The sequence below is a fragment of the Helianthus annuus genome, chromosome 12 (genome assembly GCF_002127325.2).
Source record: "Helianthus annuus cultivar XRQ/B chromosome 12, HanXRQr2.0-SUNRISE, whole genome shotgun sequence".
NCBI lineage: Eukaryota > Viridiplantae > Streptophyta > Magnoliopsida > Asterales > Asteraceae > Helianthus > Helianthus annuus.
The window spans coordinates 152,488,839-152,513,142 of NC_035444.2; the positions used below are offsets into that span (position 1 = coordinate 152,488,839).

At 35.3% G+C, this 24,304-nt stretch overlaps 2 protein-coding genes across 2 annotated transcripts; both read left to right on the plus strand.

Annotated features, from left to right (window-relative positions):
• Window positions 1-8,221: 8,221 nt before the first annotated feature.
• Window positions 8,222-9,055, plus strand: LOC110893305. The gene has a single exon (XM_022140417.1). The coding sequence runs from the start codon at window positions 8,222-8,224 to the stop codon at window positions 9,053-9,055; it is 834 nt and encodes a 277-aa protein (XP_021996109.1).
• Window positions 9,056-12,113: 3,058 nt separating this feature from the next.
• LOC110895613 (transcription factor MYB105) lies at window positions 12,114-15,535 on the plus strand. Its single transcript, XM_022142932.2, has 3 exons — window positions 12,114-12,818; window positions 13,549-13,914; window positions 14,988-15,535. Exons 1-3 carry the CDS (start codon window positions 12,362-12,364, stop codon window positions 15,308-15,310), a joined length of 1,146 nt encoding a protein of 381 aa, XP_021998624.1. The 5' UTR covers window positions 12,114-12,361; the 3' UTR covers window positions 15,311-15,535.
• The last annotated feature ends 8,769 nt before the right edge of the window (window positions 15,536-24,304 follow it).

The window sequence follows — 24,304 nt, forward strand, 5'->3', positions numbered from 1 at the left end:
TGTTTAATTAACTCAACTTATTTACATATATATGAATTGTGATAGTAAAGGATATTTGTTCCATAAAAACTTCATTTTGTTTTAGTCTTCTATGTTGGTTCAGTTCTGTTTAATCATAATGGAAAATATATAAACATACTCATTCAAGTTAAGCCATTTTGGTTTTGTAAAACATTATCTGATTCTGATTAATTAACTAAGTAATTACAAAACCAATTATTTAATAGCAAACCACCCGTTAGCTCACATTAACTGCCAAATTTATGAACACTCATGATTTCGGATAGGTGATGTCTTGGTTTCATCCGAAATGAATAATTTCGAATCATTTCGGATTATCTGAAATGGATGATTTCGAATGATTTCGGATGTGTCCAAGACACGTAAGTCAAGTCATTTCGGATGATTTCGGATGATGATACTTAGTCTGAGATTCATCCGAAATGGACAGTTCTTGGTGATCCGTGATGGATTTCGGATGATTTCGGATGGTAATGTTTAGTCCGAGATTCATCCAAAATGGTCAGTTATTTGATCATCCGTAATGCTTAGTCCGTGATCCTTAGTCCGAAATGGTCAGTTGTTGATCCTTAATGGGTGAACAATGTTCATCCGGAATGATTAGATAGTTGCTGATCTGTAATGGGTGAACAATGTTCATCCGGAATGATCATCCGAAATGTGTTCTGCAAGCTGTTACAGCTGTTAATGTGAAAGCATAACAGAAAATTCGAAAAATTTGGGATTGTGATAGAGTTTCCTATTTTATCATTGATCTAATTTTATCAGTAAATTTCGAAAATCATAATCTGTTTATCCTATTAACAGATTTCGAAAACTTATTAGATAAAAATTAGATCAAAATTAAGAAAACATTCCACAATTCAAATCATATTCCAAAACATAAAGGAAAATTCGAATTTTAACTAAGAACATGATGAACCCTAAAATTAAAATACTCAAACATTCATCCAAAATCTGGAAATATCTTACACATTTAAATATATTTCTGAAACTTTTGATTTCGGAACAATAATTAGGATGAATATATCATCCGAGATGCCATTCCGGATGACAGAAATCGAACAGTAATGATTTCGAATGATGAAAACGAATTTTTAATTATCGTTTTAAAACCTGTTTTCCAGTTTTAATCCAGATTTACGGATAGAAAACAGAACTGACTAATAAACATATGCTCTGATATCACATGTTGGTTCAATTCTGTTTAATCATAATGGAAAACATATAAACATACCTGTTACAGCAGACAATGCAGTGGAGAATCCAGTCAGAGATGATCCCATCGTATTCGACATATGTGTCAGTGTGATCTGGTTCCTCCTTAGGATGCTGACTGATGATGGTAACTAAGAAAACCAACAAGGGAATCGGTTATGGGAGAGAGGAGGTCGATGATGATGATATTAGGTTTTCTGATTAAGTGTGTAACCCAATGACCTCTACATAATTCTCCTTATATAAGCACCCAAGAGGAAACCTAATTAGTTAATAAGGGTAATATGGTCCATCAACAATTACCAACTAATTAAATAATAGGTTATTATGTATTTTGATCTATATTATGTAAATGATTATAATGGCTATAGATTAAATATTAATACATAATATATTTAATCTTACATTCTAAACTAGCAAACAAATTTAAACATGAGGATTCCTGTAGGCTCAGGCTATTCATACCTACGACTTGCATAAACGGAAGATTGTACAAGTTTGTTTGTAGGTGGCGTCAATAATTAGCACATGCGGGTGCGCACACTACATAGTAAATGAAAGTTTGTGGACAAAGAAGATATCTTAAGCTGCGTTCGTGGTCTCATTTTTGCGCATGTAATAATTAAAATCTTTTTCGACTAGAAGGTTTTCGAGTTGTTGCGTTGGAGATTCTCCGACCCTCTTTCCGGCATTGATCTTCTGAATAACATTGTGTACATCTTTCGGAATAATCTTTTTAGTCGGGTTCTTTTTCGTCAACGTACGCCAGATGCTACGGTTTGGAATATCTTGCTCTGCCAGCTGCTTAATCAGTCTTTTATCCTCCGAAGAAAGCCTTCTCGCATATGCGTGACCCTCCAAGTTTTCAATAGGAGTGTGGTTGTGCCTCGAGTTCGTCACCTCTATCCTCCAAACACTTCCCTTCAATTCCATAAACCCTATAAGTTCAAACGGGCAACCTATTTTCTTGCTACTTGTTTTCCTCACTGTAGCTACATTGTACTCCCCGCCAAGACTACATTGAAACCAAACCTTGAAATTACTATCTCTTATATTCGATCTTTTGATCACAATGACGTAACCAATGTCCTTTCCCGTCTTCTGTACCCAATCCACCAACTCATCATCACGTGACGAAAAGGTCCAGTTTGTATCAAAAGAAAATATAATTGGGTAAGAGCCTTCATCATCCTGCTTACCACCCTTTCCCAGGTCGGGATAGTCTTGTTGTACATAGCTCCGCTAACTACGGTAAACGTGGTCGGGATAGTCTTGTTGTACATAGCTCTGCTCACCACTGTAACCGTGGTCGGGATAGTTTGGCTGACCGTACGGATATTCAGCATGAGGATATGGTTCACCTCCGTATCCGTAATCCGAATAGTCGTGTTCTGCGTACGAGTCTTCCACAGGGATATTCAAGTACAGTTGTACCGTATAGTCACGATAACGAATGTTAGATACAACCTCCTCCTCCCTCATGGTGGAAGGGATCAGTTTATCGTACGAGACAGAAATAACGGTTCCCTCATAAGACTCTGGAACAACGGACTCGTCAGAGTATTCACCGAAAAGGTAGTTGCTAAACCACAACATCGTATTTTGAAGAAACGCTACTAAAACAACAAAACACCTAAAAGAATGAAACACGGTTTGCGCTTTTGAATTTTGAATGAATATCGAATGCATGGCCAGCCTTCTTAAAAGCACCAGAATTTGGGGTCGAAGCGGCGCGCTTTGGCCAAAGCGCGGCGTTTAGGGTTACGCGTGACACAGCTAACAACCTCGTACAGAATATAACTTCGTATCATAGTCACATCACTTTTTGTCTGGAAAAGAACCCTAAACGCCACGCTTTGTCCAAAGCACGACGCTTTGACGGGTGTGAAAGTAAGAATGCGTGTGTAAATATCATACCGTGAAAGTTGAGAAAAGACACAAACTCCCAAACTCCTTTTTTGTGAATCAATCATTGTGAGGTATATAGGAAAAAATATTTTACAGGAAATGAATAAAATAGTTTTTACAACGCGTGTATATATAATATATTAGAAAATATCTCTGAATAGTTTTTGAGTTAATTTTACGAGTAATATGATGTTGGTTCGACTATGATTATGCATGTTTACAGGAAAGCATGATGAATTTGAAAGTGTACATCCCTCAAAAGACAGTGTTTCTTTTTATTTTACGCTGACAAACAAGAGTTGTACAAGTTTCAACCCCACATTGGTGATTCCCTCTTCTGTTTCACACGTGGGACTAGTACATATATAAATAATTGTCATTACCATGCATACAAACATATACACAAAATATCCGCCATGGATTATATACGTTCAGCCATCGTAATCGTATAGCTGTCAGTCTGTTATAATTTCTAAACACATTTTTTAGTTATCTTAATTTTTATATAGTTTTATTACCCAAATAAATTAGAAATATAAAAACTAACAATTAATAAATTGGTATGACTATATTACACATCGTGTTCATGTTCATTTGACTTCCCTATTCACTATTTATTTAACTGTAACACATTTTTGAAACTATTTGACGTTAAAAATGTTAGTTAGATTTTTGTAAAATAACAATTGTTAATAAACAAAAAGAATTAAAACCCCCAACCCTAGGCTCTTTGTCATGTGTCTTTGTGTTCAGTGGCGAAGCTTAAGATTTTCGACCGAAGGGTTGAAAACGTATATACCCAAAAAATTCTATAAAATCCGGGGGGGGGGGGGGGGTCGAAAACGTATATACCAAAAAATTTATATACGAAAACTACTAAGCGAAAAGTTCGGGGGGTCGGCCACCCCCTCTCACCCCTTGTAACCTGCCCCCTCGTTTGGCAATACAATCACCATCAGAACATAGCCCATCTTTGGAGGTAGAATATCCACACTTAGGTATGGCAACCACCATGGTGGCATTGGTGGCAACATGTCCACCATTTTGATTGGATGTGAAAAAGATAAGATCATAGGGGGTGTAAGCTACCATCCCAACGCCATCATCATCATCGTTACCATTATCTTCAACCCGTAAAACCTTGAAATAGAAATATGTGCAATGGTGTTGTTGATTAGAAATCTCCCATTGAATTTTGTTAATTGTCGACATGTTTTGCCGCCTTCTTCAACGTTATACATAACCCTTTGCTAAATTGGCACATCTTCCTTGAAACATCAAGTCGGATTTCACTTTGACTTTGTTTTTTTTAACGATGGGTGGAGATAGTGCCCATCGATCTTAGGGTAGGGGTGCTCCAATTTTCATCACTCACTACACCCAACCAGTTTTCGCCACGTTATCGAACTTCATTCAATCACTAGTGATGGATTTTAGTGGGGGTGCCCATAACTAGTGATAATTTTTTTTTAAATAATAAATTAACAATAACTTTTCATTTAAATAAATATATTACATTAAAAAACCCTAAATTACAAAGTAAAAAAAAAAAAAAAAAAAACTAAACATTGCAAAGTAAAAAAAACTAAAAATTCTACGGCATCTCCCAACCCCACTTTTCACATATTTCGCGTTTGCGTTGAAGTAGGATCGACCTAAAGGGTTCGTTAAGAGTGTCGTGCGGTTGTAATATGACGTTTAAATCACTATTTTTTTGGTTTTCGGTTAAGTGTTTAATATACGCCTCGTCACGTTTAAGTTTTGAAGCCACAAGTTTTTCTTTTCTTTCTTTGGCTTCGGCCATTTCCACCAACCTAGCCGCTTTGAATTTGGTGATGGAGTCCAAGTGTTGAAAAAGATTTATGGCGGTATGTCGTGCAATACTCTTTTAGGGCATTTTTGATGATAGTCGCCTCGGTCGCTCAGCTTTGTGGATTTCGGGTCTACAAAACATACAAAAAACATTATTTTATAACAAGATAAAAAATAACAAAATAAAGTATTAACTTTAAAAAATTACCAATTGAATGAAGCAAGCGTTAAATTTACTCATTTTTTGGTTCAAATCTCCCCACTTTGAAGTCATTTGATCCATGTTGTGTTTGGTCGAATCGGGAAGTTTGGAAAAATGTGCAATAACTCGTCTCCAAAACAAGTCTCTTCTTTGTTCATTTGAATGTTTTTCGTTTTCGGAGATGTGCAAGTACGCCTTGGTCAACGCGACCTCCTCCTCGCTCGTCCAAGGTCTCCGACCACCAAATATTGGGACGATTTCAACTTCTTCATCGTCGTCTTTTTCTTCTTCTTCTTCTTGAACCGGGTCACCATCTTCATCATCATCATCATCTTGTTGTTGTGTTTCGCTACATGCACATGCGAATTGGTGGATGAGATTGTTATCTTCTAGTGGGTCGAGTGACATTTGATTAAACGGTTGGGTTTGAAATGGTGGAATAAATGGTTGGTTTTGATACGATTGGTTATGATACAGTAGGTTGTGAAACAGTTCGTTTTGAAAGGGTTGGTGGGGAAATGGTTGGTTGAGAAACAGTTAGGTTTGAAATGGTGGGATTGGGTCGGCTTCGTTATGCAAGCGAAATCTCGCCGGCTCGCCAAGATTAGCTCGAACCTTTGGCCATGTGGGTTTTTTCTTCGAACCCGAACCGCGTTTGCTTGAACCTTCCATTTTTCGGTTTAGATGTAGAGTGTAGAAATGATGTTTTTGTGGGTTGAAAGATTAAGGTATTTTTTATGGGTTTAAAGGTTAAGGTGGATGGTATATATATAATATTTATTATATAGTATTTATCTTTTTTTAAACTTCCCCCAACTGTCCCCTCCTCAATGATAATTTTCAAAATTTCACACGTGGTCACAATGTAATGCTTCGCATTCGTGTACTTTCCTTATTTAGAAAGTGTAGTTGTATTTCTATTTTGGAAAACTTGTAATTGTAATCGTATTCGTATTTCTTTCAAACATTGTAATCCGAGACTTTGATCATAATGAATTTCGATTATTTTTATTCATACTTATGTTACACCTCTCAAATTTGATTACATGCTCATCCTCGAAAACTTATACTTAAAAAACCATTTATACAAGCTTTATACTTGCATAGTTACTCTCATGCTCGTAACACTTAAAACCAGCTAAAATATGCGAAACCGGCCAAACTTAACACCCTCAAGCGACTGGACTCCTTCGTGCAAATAGAGTCCACTCGTGCGAAGAGACTGCTCACTCGGGCGAACTGGCTCAATCGCACCAAACCACTCCTCAACCCTATAAATACGTGCCTACTTCCACTCCTTACACTTTCCAGCCGCACCAACTCTCTCAAACGCTCTGAACTTGCATTTTCGAGTAGAATATTGCAGCAACATTCTAAGTGGGTATAACTCACATCTTTACTTGATTTCTTGTATTTTATTTCATTTATCTCATTTTCTTCAAACCTTCTTGTTTGGCAAAACCTCTTGGATGGCTTTCACGAGTGTGCCTTGCCAAACTAATGATGAAACCTCACCACTTTTAAGGTCCAAATAAAGATTTAAAACTTTGGCTTTATTCATGTTTCTGCACTTTAGAATTTTGTTTTTATTAAAGTTCTTGGACAGTATGCTTTCGATTTGAAACTTGGTGACACATGGGACCCACCGAGCTCACAACTCAGTTCATAGATGTGGATTCGTGTTAAGGTTAATTTTCACCAAGAAAAGGACCCACTCGCATGAAGAAAGCCCCTTCGCGAGACTAACTCCCATTCGCCCGAATGGACTTTATCGCACGATATGTTTCTGATTTTAATCTTTTTGATTCACGTTCATCCATATGCCAAGTGTTGAAGTCCCCTCAGATTCACCATCTTCAATATGGATGAATCTGAGTTTGTGACAGAAGTATGAACTGTGGGAGCCTTGTCTTTCCAACCTAGTTCCACCACCTCGCCTGCGTGCCTTATGAATGAACACCAAGCAATTTCCTTGAAACAAAGTAAGTTAACCCCGCCTCACCTCCAACACTTGCCATGTTGGGTATGACACGCCCGGGTTGTTCTTATTTGGCTGCTTGAGTATTTATTGTTTATTTATGTTATACTTATCTCATGATTAACTGGACTAATAATATTACTGTTAATAACAGATATAAAACCGAATCCATAATGTTAATCGGTTTATGGTTAAGTGTCACGAATTGACCTTCGCACAACTGGATCCTTTCGGACAAATGGATTATGAACGAAATCGTTAGTTGGGCGAAAAAGGCAAACAAACAAGTTTTTATTTTCAAGGTGGACATCGAAAAGGCGTACAACACGTTATGTTGGAAGTTCTTAATCACGGTATTGACACAAATAGGATTTCCCTCGAAGTGGAAAAATTGGGTTATGGGAACTTTTCTCCGGCAAAGCCTCGGTACTAGTAAATGGATCGCCAACGGGTGAGTTCCATTACAAGAGAGGTTTGAGACAAGTGACCCGTTATCGCCTTTTTTGTTCACAATTGCCATGGAGGCTCTACATGTTCTTGTGAAAAAATCTGTTGATGAAGGTTTCTATGAAGGCATATCCCTACCAAGAAACGGACCACACCTTTCACACCTTTCTTCACTGACGACTCGATTTTTATTGGAAAATGGGATGAAGGTAACCTGAAAACGTTAAGCAGAATTCTGCGGGTTTTTTACATGTTATCGGGTCTTAAGGTAAATAAAAACAAGAGTTTTTTGTATGGCATAAACAAAAATGGTGAAGAGGTGGGAAGCATGGCAGAAAACATATTGCAGGGGGGGGGGTCAATGCCTTTTACATATCTAGGAATGAAAGTCGGAGCGAACATGAATCGTAGCGAGAGTTGGAAAGAAGTCGTAGACAAACTCAATAAACGATTATCCTCATGGAAAGCAAGGAATCTATCGTTTGCGGGAAGAATTACACTAATAAAATCGGTCCTCGGGAGTATGCCAAACTACTATATCTCTCTTTTCAAAGCACCAAGGTTGTAATCAAAACTTTGGAAGGCATTAGACGTCGTTTTTTATGGGGTGGGGGCAGCGGCTTAAACAAGATTAGATGGATGAGTTGGTTAAGAATCATTGGAGCAAAAAGAACAGGCAATCTTGGGTGGGTGGGATACGGGAAATGAACTTAGCTCTACTATTGAAGTGGTGGTGGAGATTGAAAGAAGAACCAGATCACCTTTGGGCAAAGGTTATTAAAGCTATACATCATAATTCAAGAGTGGTATCATTAATACCGAGAAAGAAATCCCAACCGGGTGTACGGAAGGCAATCGCGGGGGTGGGAGAGGACTTTAAAAAACGGAGCATCGATATACAACAAAGCCTTAGATGCTTAGTCGGTAACGGCGAAAAGGCGATGGTTTGGATAGATTCATGGACACCACAAGGACCACTAAAAGACGCTTTCCCTCTGATATACAGTATGTTCGCAAATAAAAGGATCACCGTTAGTCAGTTTCTTACGGAAAACACAGGAGAGTCATTATGGGGTCAAAGTTGGGTAAGAGCACCAGTTAACGACGAGGAAACTGAGGAATTTCTGAGGTTAAATCAAACCTTACAACACCAACCGGTTGGGCAGGGGATGGATAGATGGATATGGAAAGATGGTGGCGATGATGACTTCTCAGTTAAGAAAATTCGAATGGACCTTTCGGGCTCTATCGATGTGAATAACAGGCCTGGAAATTTCTTATGGAACAAAATGGCTACACCAAAATCGAATTATTTTAGTTGGAGAGCAATTGAAGGGAAAATACCAACCGCCGATGAACTAATTAAGAGGGGGATGCATTCGGTTTCGGCACTATGCAAAGTATGCGGCAGAGCAAACGAGTCGACAAATCATATTTTCATCCACTACCCATATGCGGACCTGATTTAGTCTTATGTGTGGCAATGGTTAAAAATACCCGCAAGAACAAAATCGGAATCGTTGGAGTCAAGGCTTCTAGATATGTCCGTTTTCTCAAAATCAAAGGCAAAGGTAATAAACGCTATTTACTTGATAACAATATGGGCCATTTGGAAGAATAGGAACAACAAAATTTTTAATGATAAAATGACGGATCCTTTGAAGATGGTAGAAGAAATCAGGGAGGAATCGTTCGAATGTGCGAAGAGAAGATCGAGGCATAGAAATATAAACTGGGAAGATTGGTGTGCTTTCTCGTTCCTAGACGGATAGAAAATGATCAAAAAATTTCTCCGGTTTTTACTTGATGAATATGTAAGTTGTTTTTATTTCTGGATGTATCCCTGATGTACTAGTATATGTCTATCAGCACCTTGCTTGTAGACATTTGGTTGAATAAAAGTCCCGTTTTTGTTGTTAAAAAAAAAAAAAAAAAAAAAAAACTAGCAATTAATCTATCTTAACCCATATGAAAAACTATTCAAATGAACCAAATATCACGCATTTACGCCTGCTTACCCACTTATAACTCCCCTCCAATTCAATGTTTTAAAAGACATGGAGATGTAGGAGAAAGTGTACCGTATCTAACTATATTTTTAATACAATTGATTAAGAATTTATTAAGTGTACACAAAAGTGGTAACTATATATAGGGCATTGCGTTTCTGCTTGTATTTGAGTATGGAAGATATAATCCTTCATATGGTTTTGTCCTCCAACGGTATTTTTTGAACAACTTTCCTAAATATGTAAAGTGTCATGTAGGGATGGACATTTTTTTACCAAATACTCGAACCTGTACTGATTTTAGGTATTCGGTACATGTATTGGTACCCAGTTTTATTAATTTCGGTATTCGGTACTTTCGGTATCGGTACGGGTAAAAAGGGTACTGGTAACTTTAAAAGTTTTTTCATGTTTTGTTTTATTTCGTATTATGGTGTTTTTAGTACTCGTATTAATTTTACCTATTTGTTACCCGTATCGTATTGGTTGGTACTCTTACCAAGTTTACCTATTTGGTACTCGTACTATATTGGTATTTGTGCCGATTTTACCTATTTAGCACCCGTACAAGTCCTCAAAAGCTGAAATAATAACAAAGTGGTACCAAAGCGGGTACCGTACCAAAATACCCGACTGTACCAATATATTTGGTAACTAATTTTGTTCCAATTCAGTATCGGTATTTTCAGTGTGGGTATAAGTACTGTACCAATCCCATGAGTAGTGTCATGTCTCAAAATGTTACTTATTTGTCTAGTGCAACAAAATTGTTTTCATCAATCCTTCCAACACTTTCTAAACACTTGTTTACTATATATAGTTTGCAAATGTTTCAAGAATAATTAAATGTCACGTAGCATATAGAAGAACGGCCCAAACTTCAGTATTAAGCTTTCACTGCGTAGTCTAACCTTGACTATACAAACAGTACTAAATCCATGTTAGATTAAGTTGAGGTGATAAAAAGTTAATTATGTGCGATAACATGCACTTTCATTGGCACATGTCAAGTCGTTAGTTCATGTAGTGTCTAACACAAGTAGATGTGTGTATATATATATATGGGGAGGTTCATTTGAGAAGAAAATTAAATTGAGAAGAAAAAGAACAAAGGGTACAATTGTAAAACATTAAATAGTTTTCTCTCATCTTATTTATTATTTCTTTTTGACTAATTAATTAGTCATAAAGATTATCATCCTCCACATTAAAATTTTTGTCTACACACATCAAAATTTATCCTACACATTTTTGAAATTTATCTTACACATACTGAAATTTATCCTACGCAACTCGTAATTAATCCTACACACCTCATAATTTATCCTACACCTTAAATTATTTTTTTCTTCTTTGAAAATATTTTTTTAAATAAGTTATAAATTTAATTTAGTTAGCTAGTAAAAAGGAAGACTAACAATTAATGATCTATCTGATTTTACCAAGATACCCTTACACCCATATTAAATACATGAATTAAATGAAGTAAAATAAAGCATTCTTATTGGTTGAAGTTTGTTCTTTTTTATTCTTACAAAAAATTTCTTTTCATTTGAATCCTCCACTATATATATATGAACTATATAATATAGCGGTATTACAATTGTGTAGATGCTGACAAGATATTTTGAAGAGACTTATATCGAGTTTAGGAGTAATGCAATCAAGTCACTCTAATCAATGTAGTGCGATCAAGCTCCAACTTAGCTTACCAATATATTTCCAAGATCATTTTCTTGAACTAAAGCCTTTATCTTCAATCTCGAACTTGATTTGTTAAATTTTAACAACAATAACAAGCAACGTTGGTGTTAATCAACTATATACTTTTAAGTAGTACTTTACTCGATTAGACGGTAATTATATTTATGCAGACAATGATAATCAACAAGTAGTTCAACTTCAAGTTAAATTATGTAAATACATGAAAATCGAACGAAGGTATCCACAAGTAGTTCAACTCCACGTTCTAGTTCTATCGAGTTAACTTTTAATATTAAAAAATCACTAAAAAGGTAATTTAAAATTTGTTTTGGACACATTAAATGAAGAAAATGACCTCTTTAGATTTTTTTTTTAAAAGATAAGTGTTGCATATTAAACATTGGATGTGTCCAAAACAAATTTTGAATAGTAATTTAAGTTGATCAAAAGTTGAAACAAGTTAGTAATATCAACCCTAATTTTTATCCATAGAAATTCAATGACAATTAGGGTTTTCATCTTTTTCATGTCTTAGATATTTGTTATGTAACTGGATGTACATACACACATACTCTATGCATGTGTACATGGTTGTCAATACATGCTATATCTGTATATCATTATGTTTAATTTTATTACAAACAAAGGAAAACCAAAAGAAAATTGAAAATAAATAAAACAATAAATAATAAATAAAATAAAATAAAATAAAAGAAAAGGTAGAATCTTTTGGCAATGTGAGTAAGTTATTTCTAACAGTAGCTAAAAATGTCCAGACTCAAACTTACCCAAAACTAATTACTGAAAATCCTCTTCACTCACTTCTCACCCCCACGAGTGTGTGCAGTAGTAAGTGTACATGTTTTGAACCCTTTTACTGTTTCAATCTACCTTCAAAATTCCACAATCACCCACCATTTCCATCATATATTTCTTGACATTTTTCATCTCTCTCTCTCTCTCTTCATATATTCCAATTAAACAGCCAGCAACATAGAAACTATTGTAACAATCATCATCATCATCATCATCATCATCTTCTTGTTCTTTGTTGTTTTACTAATGAGTAGAATATTTGCTTATTCTTTTGGCTCTTTATCACTCAACACTGAAAGCCCTTCAAAGATCAATGATGGTTTCAACATCTATGGCCGTCTAACCACCTCATCATCTTCATCATCTCGTTCTAATGATCATCATTGTACTTCAAGAAACTTTCATGAAGATGAAGATCATAAACATCATAATGATAACAATAATAATGATGATGATGATGAGGAAAGAGAGGAAGAAGAAGATGAACACATTGACCTAAATCTTTGTGGAAACTACTCCTTAAATAGTAACAACATTCATGACACTCATCATCCAAATGGTGGAATAAGATCATGTGGGCAGTTAAAGACAAGTGCAAGAGGCCATTGGAAGCCTGCAGAAGATGCTAAACTCAAAGAGCTTGTTGCCCTTTATGGTCCCCAGAATTGGAACCTCATTGCTGAGAAACTTGATGGCAGATCAGGTACTTATTTCACACTTAAATTAGTAAGCTTTTTTAGGGTTTTTAGATGCAAATACTTCATAGTTTACACCAGTAGCTGAGTTGAAAACAAAAATCATTTAGAAGTTATAACTATACAATTCTTTGACTAATGATTGTAGTGTTTGAACTTTCTTGCATTTTACTAGAGGAAAAAAAAGGTGGGTTGTTACTTGTTACATAAAAAGGTAACGATTTGTGGGTGTTTGAGCATTCCTCAATTCTTTTATCTTTCCTAAATAAGAAAGTAAAAAAGAATAGTGGGGATTAGAGCCCCTAGAGTTGTGTAGTCAGAATTTTTTCAACAGTTTTAATTAATTAACTCCCAGTAAAGTTATTCCAGTGAGTTTAACCAATTATATTATACTATAACTATAACTATAAATATAAAAAGTGTGTATATATATATTCTTAGTGGGTTTAAGATTTAACTGATGATTCTTGATTCTTGTTAAAAATCTTTGTGTGATTCCTTGGAAAAATACTTGATTTTTTGGCTGATTTGGTTGTTTTTTGTTGTGGGTATATTTTGAAAAGGTTTAAAAATAAAAATAAAGACTTGATCTTTGTGTCTTTTAGTCTTTACACAATAACACATGTGATATTCTTGATTCTTGTTTCAAAATCTTTGTGTGTTTTCTTGGTGAAAAGCCTTGATCTTTGGTTTGATTTGATCATTCTTTGTTGTGGGTATTTTTTTTTTAAAAAAAAGGTAAGAGTTGCAGATTAAGATGGTTTAATCAACTAGATCCAAGAATCAACAGAAGAGCATTCAGTGAAGAAGAAGAAGAAAGACTAATGACAGCACACAGACTCTACGGAAACAAATGGGCATTAATGGCTAGATTATTTCCAGGTAGAACTGACAATGCAGTCAAGAACCATTGGCATGTTATAATGGCTAGAAAATATAGAGAACAGTCTAATGCCTATAGAAGAAGAAAGATGATTTTCAGTCAAAGTCCAAGTCCAAGTCAAACATCTGCCACTCAACCACCACCATCACCACCACTCTCCACCACTGCCACTGCCACTGGTCATGGTCTCCACCAAATGCCACCGCTTGGTCTTATCTATGGTCAGCTATTCTCTTCCTTGAAATTGGGCTTTTGTCTGATAGTTTGCTGTTTAGTCACTGTATTCACACATGATTGCATTTACACTCCTCTATGGTTAACTCCAAAATTATGCAACTAGAAAAGTCAACAAAGGCCTGCTAATAAATGCCCAAGTTTTTATTTTAACGACAAATTTGGATTATGGACCACTAAAGTATCATCGTTTTCAAGGGCGCGGCTTAACTAGGACGGGAGGGGGCGGTCGAACCTCCGAACTTTTCGATCAGTAGTGGAGAGTATGTAGTTTCATATAGAAATTTTTGGGTGTATACATTTTCGACCCTCCGTCGGAAATCTCAAGCTTCGCCACTGATCGTGCCACCAGCGTAACCACTCGATCTTATCCATCCCCACTAGAAAATAATGTCTATACACCAATTCATGAGAACACCTAAAAAATCTAAGAAAAGCCTCCCTTGTGGGAATCAAACTCAGAACCTAATGGTCCCTAAGCCTTATCTCATCCCTAAAATGTTAGTGGGGTATAATGCCATGAGCAATAAATGTGCCAACTAAATGACTAGTGTACTTCGTTGCAAATTGACCACATTTAAAATGCTAAAAACGATCCTAGAATTTTAGAGTGAAACAAATTTGTAATCTTTGTTGTAACTTGTAACATAATCAATGAATTTTGTAAAACATGAAACTAGAGTTAGGGGTGACCTTGGAGTGATGGTAAGGTTGCTATACTATGACCTAAAGGTCACGGTTCAATTCGTATACAGTGGCGGACTCAGGATTCTTATATCGGAGGCAATCTGGAGGCTTAACCAAACTTTTATGAGACAATCGGTAAAAATAACACTAATTTTTTTTCATAGGGGGTGGCTACCTCCCATGTACATCACGCATAGTGGCCGGCCCGACCACCCCCACCCCCGGACCCTGCTCATGCAGGAGCCTTATGCATTGGATTTCCCCTACGTGAATTAAGCTAGGGTTAATACACATTCATTATTCATTTATTCAAGTCCTATTAATGGATTTATTTTTGTTGCAACTTAATTAGCTTGACATATATATTATTCAGGTCCTAAGAACAACACAGAGTTGATGATGGGCATGTTTAACAGCAACACCAACAACAACAATAGCATCATCTCTTTCGAAAACCAATCATCATCATCATCAAACCGATACTCGACGATGAGTACTCCTAACAGCTCCATCAACTTCCATCATCATGATGATCAGCATCCACCAGCTGCTATGAACCAACAGTTGTATAACCACCGTCTTTACAACTACAACAACAGCAGTTATTCACAACAACAACCCCCAACAGATTTTCCTGAGGTTAATAACAACATTTCACCACAATTTATAGACTTTCTTGGAGTTGGAGCCATATGAAAAGAAAACCTTAGTGTTTAGCAAGTAAAAGCTGAGAGAAAAAGGGTTTGTTTCTTCTCTCTTTTTATTTGCAATAACCCAGTAAATCTGCAGAGGATCTCTAGTACTGACTGTCATCAGCTAGTTATTGCACATTTTTAGAAATAATTTAAAAAAAAGTGGAAGTAGGACTATGATTTTCTTGATGTAAGATTTGGTGAAAGTGGAATTAAATTATGAAATTTATTATTCCTATTATTTGGCATATCTACTATGGAATTACTTACACGTACTGTTAACTACGATAAAAGTGGATAACTGAACATATCATGTCTAAGTGTTAACATCACTGGCATAATCAGACGTCAAAATCATTATAAAGTGTCACGAGAAATTTAAAAGTTCATTTTCCCACAATTTGTGTAGCTATGTATAGTTTTTATGTGTAATTAAAATAGTTGAACACTTTTGTGACCGGTTATTCCTAGGGTTGGCTAAATATACAACGTACCCTCTCAGGTGACAATAGGGATAATATCGTTTAATATGAAAGGGCCCATCGTGTTTTATAAGATTACGTTTCTGTTCGTTTAACTTTAACCGACTATATTTATGTAGTTACATTTTTGAAGGGGTCACTATTGACATATTTGCTTTTGCTGACACTTTCTCTAGGGGTCACTAAGACAATTTTTTTTTTTTTCTAATGTGACAACTATTCTTGATATCTAGCATTCTGTTGTTTTTTTGTTGGGGTGTTTTGGCATTTGAAATGACAACATAGTTGAAAACAAGCTTATGTTTTGTAAAAGAAAACGACAAATTAAGCACATGATTTTGTTGGAAAGTAAACAAAAATGGTACTTTTTTTACATCTATGAGTTTGGTTTTGGCTCATTTCATCAAGCTAAAGGCGAGAAAAAAAAACGGTTTTAAATTCGAAATCTACTATAAAGCGATGATGAAACCGGTCTTGATACGATCTATTTCGTGTGTTTTATACTCGTTTGAAAATATATATGTAGAAACCGGTATGGATTCGGTTTGGCAGAAAGTAGTTTGGAAACCAGTTTGAAAAACTAGCAGTTTATGAGGAATAGACTCTCAACTCCTCGTGGTTCGACACCTGACTTACCCTATCTAATAAGTTATTTAAGATTGAGTTTTACTCGTATTTTTTTCCAATCCGTCAACATCGATCACCACCCGTATCCGACTAAATCTGACCACGTACATCCCTTCTCGTCTCCGGCTTCCACATACGCTCCTTCCATGTCTCTAGCCCCCTATACTCAAATCCGACCACCCCTCGTCTCCGTCTTTCCATCTCCAGCACGTATCAATTTTACAAAATATATATGTTTAGCTTTATGTTTAATAAAATTTATGTTTAAGTTTAATAATTTGTATGTTTAATTTGGAGTGTGTTATATATATGTTTAGGTTTGATAATTTGTATGTTTAGGTTTGGTAATTTGTACGTCTAATTTGGCTAGGGGCGGATCCAGCGCACATTTGTGGGTTCTTAGAACCCAGTGTGTTTGGAAAAAAAAAAATAGCGAGAACCTTATAGAATTTAGAAAAAAATAGTGAGAATTAAAAAGAATTTACCAAAAGGAATCCATTATAATAAAATCTTGAATCCTCTACTGAATTTGGCGTGTGTATATTAGGTATGTTTAGGTTAGAAAATCTAAATTTTGCTATATTGTATGGGTGTGTTTGTATGTATGTATGTATGTATGTATGTATGTATGTATGTATGCGTGTATGCGTGTATGCGTGTATGCGTGTATGCGTGTATGCGTGTGTGTGTGTGTATGTATGTGTGTGTGTGTGTATGTGTGTGTGGTGTGTGTGTGTGTGTGTATGTGTGTATGTATGTATGTGTGTATATGTATATGTGTATGTATGTATGTGTGTATGTGTGTATGGGTGCGTGTATGTATGTATTTGTGTAGGATATGTAACTAAATAAATTTATAGATGTAGAAAAATAAATAAAGTGATATAATTATATATGTATTGTATATGTGGAAATCTAGTTATGTATGAAGTTAATTGCAAATTGATTAGACCGGAGTGTTTGTTTTATTTTCGACCTTTTCTTGGGCTTTAGTTATTTGTTCAACCAATGTTTCGTTTAATCTTGATACTCTGGTAGCTTGGTAATTTGACTAATGTTAATGGTTTGATAAATCTTTGTAAAATTGGTAAATGTTAGTTAATTAGTAAATTTGGTTTATGTTGGTCGTCTGCTAATTAGGTTAATGTTGATACTTTGATATTTAACTTATAATGTATACTTTATTTTGTAGGCTCAAATTGCAAGTATGTTTCAAATCCAACGTTTAGATATGAACTCCAAAAGTTTATGAGTTCGATTAAGGCATCAAATGTAGGATACGAAGATGATGATGAAGAAGTGGACGAGAATAAAGATGATATGAACTATATTTAAGTTTTAAGTAGTTTATTGTTTTAGAATGGACGATGATATTTGTGTTTATGTAGTTTATATTTAAGTATTTAGTTTTTATCTCTCAAAACTGGAAATTGATAGGTATTTTGTATTTGAAAAACCGGAAAATGCTGGATATATCGTAAAAAAACCCGGAAAAAGGCATAAGCGTCAACATAACTTTTAGCGTTGCTTTTATGGATTAACGACTGGGCAATATAGACGATCTTTTACAAGTGATATGTCGTTGCTATTGCCTTTAGTTGCGCTTTTACAGGTATTAGCGACAACACTTGTCACCGCTAAAGCCCTCATTTTTGTAGTGACATGCAAGTTTCTCCCATCTTTTTGAACGTCTATAATTTTTTACGCAATTTTATAAAAATCACATTACGCCACAATAACGGGTGTTTCTTTTATCTTTAATATGTGTACGTTATTGCTATATAACATTAAACAAAAATACGTTTTAAGTGGGTGGTTTGGTTATGTTCATGGCGTATAAATGAAGGCTACTAAGACCATTATGTTATAATTTCATAAACAGAAACTGAAGTTTGTCTCCGAATCGAAAGTTGGTGTTCATAAAATGGCTTTCTATTTGTAGCACGTACATAGTCTTTTGTGTTTGTTTTGTAGGTACAATGGTGTTTTATTTGTAGTAGTTGCATGCCGTTGTATTTAACTGCATGATAGTGTCACACCCCGATTTCCACGTGTATTACCGGTGGGCCCGGTGGGGGATTACCGTGACGTAGTTGGCAACAATATAGTCAAACCACACAATTATATAAATGCACAGCGGAAGCTTAAAGATAAATATATGCTTCAACCCCTGGTGGTAATATCAAATGTATTACAGAAGTCGAATGTATCCACAGTGGATCAAAATAATAATAAAATAATGTTCATTCAGATACGGCATCGAGTTTGCGAGACTATTCGTGATGCCTAGGAAACTATTACCAGCCCATTTCGTATAGTACCTGCATTTAATCTTTTGGGGAAAAATACGTCAGTTTACACTGGTAAATACGTTCAACTGACACATTTAAAAATGTTTATTAAAATTGATTTGAATGCACAAGGCACAAACTCTTTTATAACTTGGGAAAATTATTAAAATCTTGTGAACGTATTACATGTTCTTTTATGCGTTCAGTAGCCCGGGTCGTGCCGGGTTAAAGATTAATAGACACACCACATTGCGTAAAACCGTAGTATAGAAACCAACGGTTACGTCTTTTAATTAAATGTCGACAATATATACCGGGTGTACGCCTACACCGGGATGTCGATGGTCGTGGCCATTTCGTAAAATGATGCCAAGGATATCCGGGACAACGGTCATTAACCCCCCAAAGGCTTTTAAGAAACAAAACTGTTTAAATGAGCCAATCATAATATTTAATTAACCACCTAAGCGATGGAAGATATGATGCTCAATCAAGCGGTATTATTATACCGTATCCCAAGCCCGTATAGGGGAAATAAGTTAAAAGTATTTACCTTTGCAAGTATATTCCTTAGTTTGATTAAATCACCGATAGCTTTTACTGGGCTCCTAATCTGGAACGAAGGTTTTAATTAACCTCTTAGAATCCTAACGGGTCTTTATATTGGCCGTAGCCTAGATCGGTTGGTTCCGGAATATAAATATGGTTTAATCACGCGAAAAGGCGAAAACCGAGAATGGAATGTGATTCTGCCCTAAACAAGTTCAGAGACTTGTTTTATATGGGTTCAAGGTTCACACTCTGGATTTTGGGGTCCAAATAATATAGTTTGACCCGTATCGGCTAATTTATGAAAACTAGTTTCATAAGCCGAACCGTGCGCGCAATAGGCGAAACGGTTAACCATGAGAGTCTTACGTTTATTTCCTAAGTCAATATGCCTTAAAGAGGTTGTGGTATCAGTAGGATACCTTCCGTGATGCCCGTAACGAGTTTAAGTTAATATTACGCCCCGTAGGGGTTTTTCGGTCATTTTAAAGACTTTTAAAGAGCTTTTCGAGTTCTACAGGAAATCTGAGTTTCCCGATCAGTTTGTAAAGTCTAAAATACTTTATTTATTATTTAAAATCAGTAGCAACTGGAATCGGGTCAAAAGACCTTGTGGAACTCAAGTTTTGGCCGAAAAGGGCATATTCGGTATTTACCGAACCGTAGCCATAACCGCAGGTTATGAGGAAGGTAAAAATTATTAAAAATCTTTAAAATTCCAAAAATATTATTTTATAACAGTGGGTAAAAGTTTTGGTGACGAAATCTTGGTTTAGATAGGCGTTATGCTAATTGCGCCGTTTATTACAAAAGTTTACTTTAATTGCGCTATTTAGTATAACTCTTATTCTAGACCTCGGATTGGCGTGAAACTTTAAGGACATGCTTATAATTTAATAAGCAAGGTTATGGTCCGTTCACGTGTCCGAAATACTCGTTTTATTTTTAAAAGGCCGTTACGGTCAACTTTTAGGCGATTAACGGAAATGCGTAAAAGACTCGGACAAATCATGAACCGATCACAGAGGTTTATACCATCATGTAACCTGGTCCTAAGAGAGTCCTAAGGCATATCTATACCTCACTAAAATGGGTCAGAACTGAAATCAAAGCAAAAGTCAAACTTTTGCGACATTCGGCTCCGAACCGGGTCAATATAGCAAATGGCCGATTCAAACGAGCGCAAACAAGTTTATATACTTAATATCATGTTTTATGAGTGTCAAAACAGGTTTCATAGCTTATACATTACAGATTATGTATAAAACGCAAAAATAGCTTTCTGTTGACTTTTTAACCGTTCGTTTGACTCGACATTTGAGCTAGTTAGAGTGGTGATCAGGGGGAACCCTTTTAGAGGTTTATTACCCACATAAATACCAACTCATAACTACCTTTGATTCGTCATAAGACAGAACCATCACGGATTTATTTTAAAGTCAAACCATATTTACGACGGTTTGGTTTCTAGTGGTTTACTATGCATAAATTGAACTACAAAGGAACTAAGCAAGTTACAGAAGTTGAGACTTGATTGTAGAACAGAGGAGAATGCTTGAAAGCTTTTGGAATGATCAGATGAGTGTGTTTGAGTTGTGATGAACTTATGAACACAAGCATGCTATTTATAGCAAAAGACATGGTCTAAGATCATCACACAATAGTCTACAAGTGCTCATGGATGATGGGCAGGTGTCCCTAAGTGTTATGGGTCGTGTAGGGGGCGCCCATGACTCTGGAGAACCCATACATTATTGCCTTGCCGCTTAAAAGAGCCAACAGCCATAATTCTGTCGCTGGGCATCGCTTACGGACCGTATGGCTTCGGCCTTGCGGTCCGTAAGCCATAGGCGGATCTCAGCAATCATTCCCCCTCCTTACGGTCCGTAAGGCATACCCTTTACGGTCCGTAAGGGGTTAAAATTAAATCTTTTTCAAATCTTTTTGTAATGATTAAAAATCTTGGTAATTAGTTACCTGACCCTTCGGGTTTGAAGGGGTAACTTTGCGATATGGCCCTCGGTTAATTACAATTAAGGACCTCGCGTTATTTACCCGTATCGTTAAGCCCCTGGTTAATTTATTTATTATTCAGAAGGCCTTAAATTTTTATTATTGACGCTTTTAACCCGTCTCACACGAATTCGATCGTAACTTTCTCGTTTTATAACGGAACTTTGCGGAATTTATATATTACATTCTAGTGAGTGTATAATAATGTTACAAAACCTTGGGAACGTTAAAGGGTCACTCAGAGGTATAATTTAAACATGTTGACACAGTTAACCCCTGTGGTTTGTAATCTCTCACTTTCTTCCGCGTTTCGCTTCCGTATGATCTATGCTTTATTCGTTTGAAGGTACAAGCATTATTTAGGGTTACTATACAGTATAATTACCCTTGATTGACATTTATAACCCTCGAATTATTTACTTTCAAGGTTTGTCAATATTAGTCCTTTATTTAATATCAATGCCACGTGTAATCAAATGACACGTGTTAACACATTATTGGACACAAAAATTCGAGGTGTTACAGATAGTTACCAAACATAATCCATGGCCTAAATTACTTTTATACCCTTGTTGTTAAAAGTTAAGAATTGTCACAAGTCATGATTCCATGGCTTCTTAGCCTTAATCCGCCTTCGTAGCCATATACACACACAGATACACCCACACACACATATGTAGGATCCTGCTTTAAATAAACGATTTCAAAGAATGTCGCGTGTCAACACCATATCATCTTTAAAAAAGCGTTGCTAATCAAATATGTTTTTTATTGTTTTAAATCCGGTTAATATCATAGAATAACAACATTGCATATTTTAAAATATTTACCTAAATATCCGCCCGTACTTATTTTTCATTAGATTAGGTCTGCTAAACATTCCTACAAAATCCACTATATATATAGGAATGGGATCAGGAGAGAACGATTTAAAATATGAGAACAGTGAGAACGATTTTTAGTCATAGGATCTTTGTGATTTGTGTCTAAGATGATGCGGTGACATTTTTGTAAATAATGGGAACCTTATAACTACTAGGAGGGGGTAAAATTGGAAGATTCAAACAAGGGTGCACATGCCATTCCCCCATCATATTTAAACGCCAATAACTTTTTTATTCGTGATTATTTTTCTAAAAAATTACACCATAAAACTCAGCGTTTTTTAATCTTTCCAACAACTATACTATTGATATACTTTTCCAAAAAAAATGAAATGGGTTTTATGGCATTTTTTTGAACGGGTGTTTTATGGCGTTTTAGACTAGGTATTTTTATGGCGTTTTTCTGAACTATGTGTTTTATGGCGTTTTAACTAGGTATTTTCATGGCGTTTTTCTGAACTAAGTGTTTTATGGCGTTTTAAACTAAGTTTTTCATGGCGTTTTTCTGAACTGAGTGTTTTATGACGTTTTTAACTGGGTATTTTCATGGCGTTTTTCTGAATTTGGTGTTTTTATGGCGTTTTATTTGAACACCCAGTTCATGTGTGTGAGTTTTTTGACAATATTACCCCTTAGTGTAATTTAGCATCAATGCCACATGTCAACTCCAAAGTCGTTCTCACCGTTCTCACACTTTTTACAGTTCTCTCTAACTCCTGACCCTATATATATATATATAGGGGAAGGATCCACTAAAAAGTGGATTTTGCCTAAGTAGCCTAAGAAGTATTTTGATGATGACATGTGGCACTCCTAATAAGTAGGAATGAATGACATTTTGGTACTTATGAATAGGAGTGAAAATGACATGTGACACCCCTTTTGTTCTTTTTAAAATACAACAAAAAAAAATCTAGTACAAAAAAATATTGCAAAAAAATTTAGTACAAAAAAATATAGCACAAAAAATGTAGTACAAAAAATATAGCACAAAAAAATATAGTACAAAAAAATATAGCACGAAAAAATTCAGCAAAAAAATGTAGTACAAAAAAACCCAGCACAAAAAATTGAGAAAAAAAATTTAAGACAAAAAAATTCAGCACAAAAAAATTAGCATAAAAATATAGTACAAAAATCCAGCACAAAAAAAATGTTATACAACATAGAAATATAACACATTTTAGTGGGTTTTTTTAGTCTTCATACTTTATATAGCAATATGGTACTCAAATTAAAGATAAAAAGACGCTCGATTTTACGGTGAAATTTTTATGAAAAAATAATGTCGTATAAAAAAGATATGAACGTTTAAAAAATGGGGGTGGAATATGCATGTGCTTTGCATGTGGAGAGAGAAAGTCTATAAATATGATTTTCTCAAGATACCCTTGCACTCCTCCTTTCTTCTACACTTTCATCTTAACTATTTATTTGAAAAATGAATGGTTAAGATTCCTTCTTATCCTACTTAGGCAAAATAAACTTTTTATTTGATCTTACCCCTATATATATATATATATATATTTATATATATATATATATATATATATATATATATATATATATATATATATATATATATATATATAGGATAATGCTTAATAAGAAACCCCATTATTTTAGAAAACTTAGCAAACTATATATGTGGCTTACATTTAGCCACGTTGCACAGATCCCCTTTCTATTACTTTTTGCAACATGGTTATATTAGTAAATTAACTTAACCACCAAGAACTATCCCCAATATGAATTGACATGTTCATTAATTGCCCATCAAATCCTATGTACCATTCACCCTCCCCCATATTTCTTTTTCATTTTTTCCTTTATATCTTCTTCAACATTCATCAGAGAAACCCCATTTCACTTTTACTCCAAATTAGCAAGTAACTCCATTAATATCCATGGAGACAAATCCACCAACCTCAGAATTAATGTCGCCGGTCCATAGTTTCCCAAACCGGTTCTTTTGCAGCGACTTCCAAAATGATGAGGAATTTAATGCTCCAGGTTTGTCCATATATGTCAATTAACTGTTCTCGAAGTTCTGTTTTTTTTTTTGTCTTTTACAACTTTTTAATCTAATAATCCAAACTAGACTGCATGGCCATGTTCACTTGTTCCATTCGAAGCTTCTGTATACACTTAT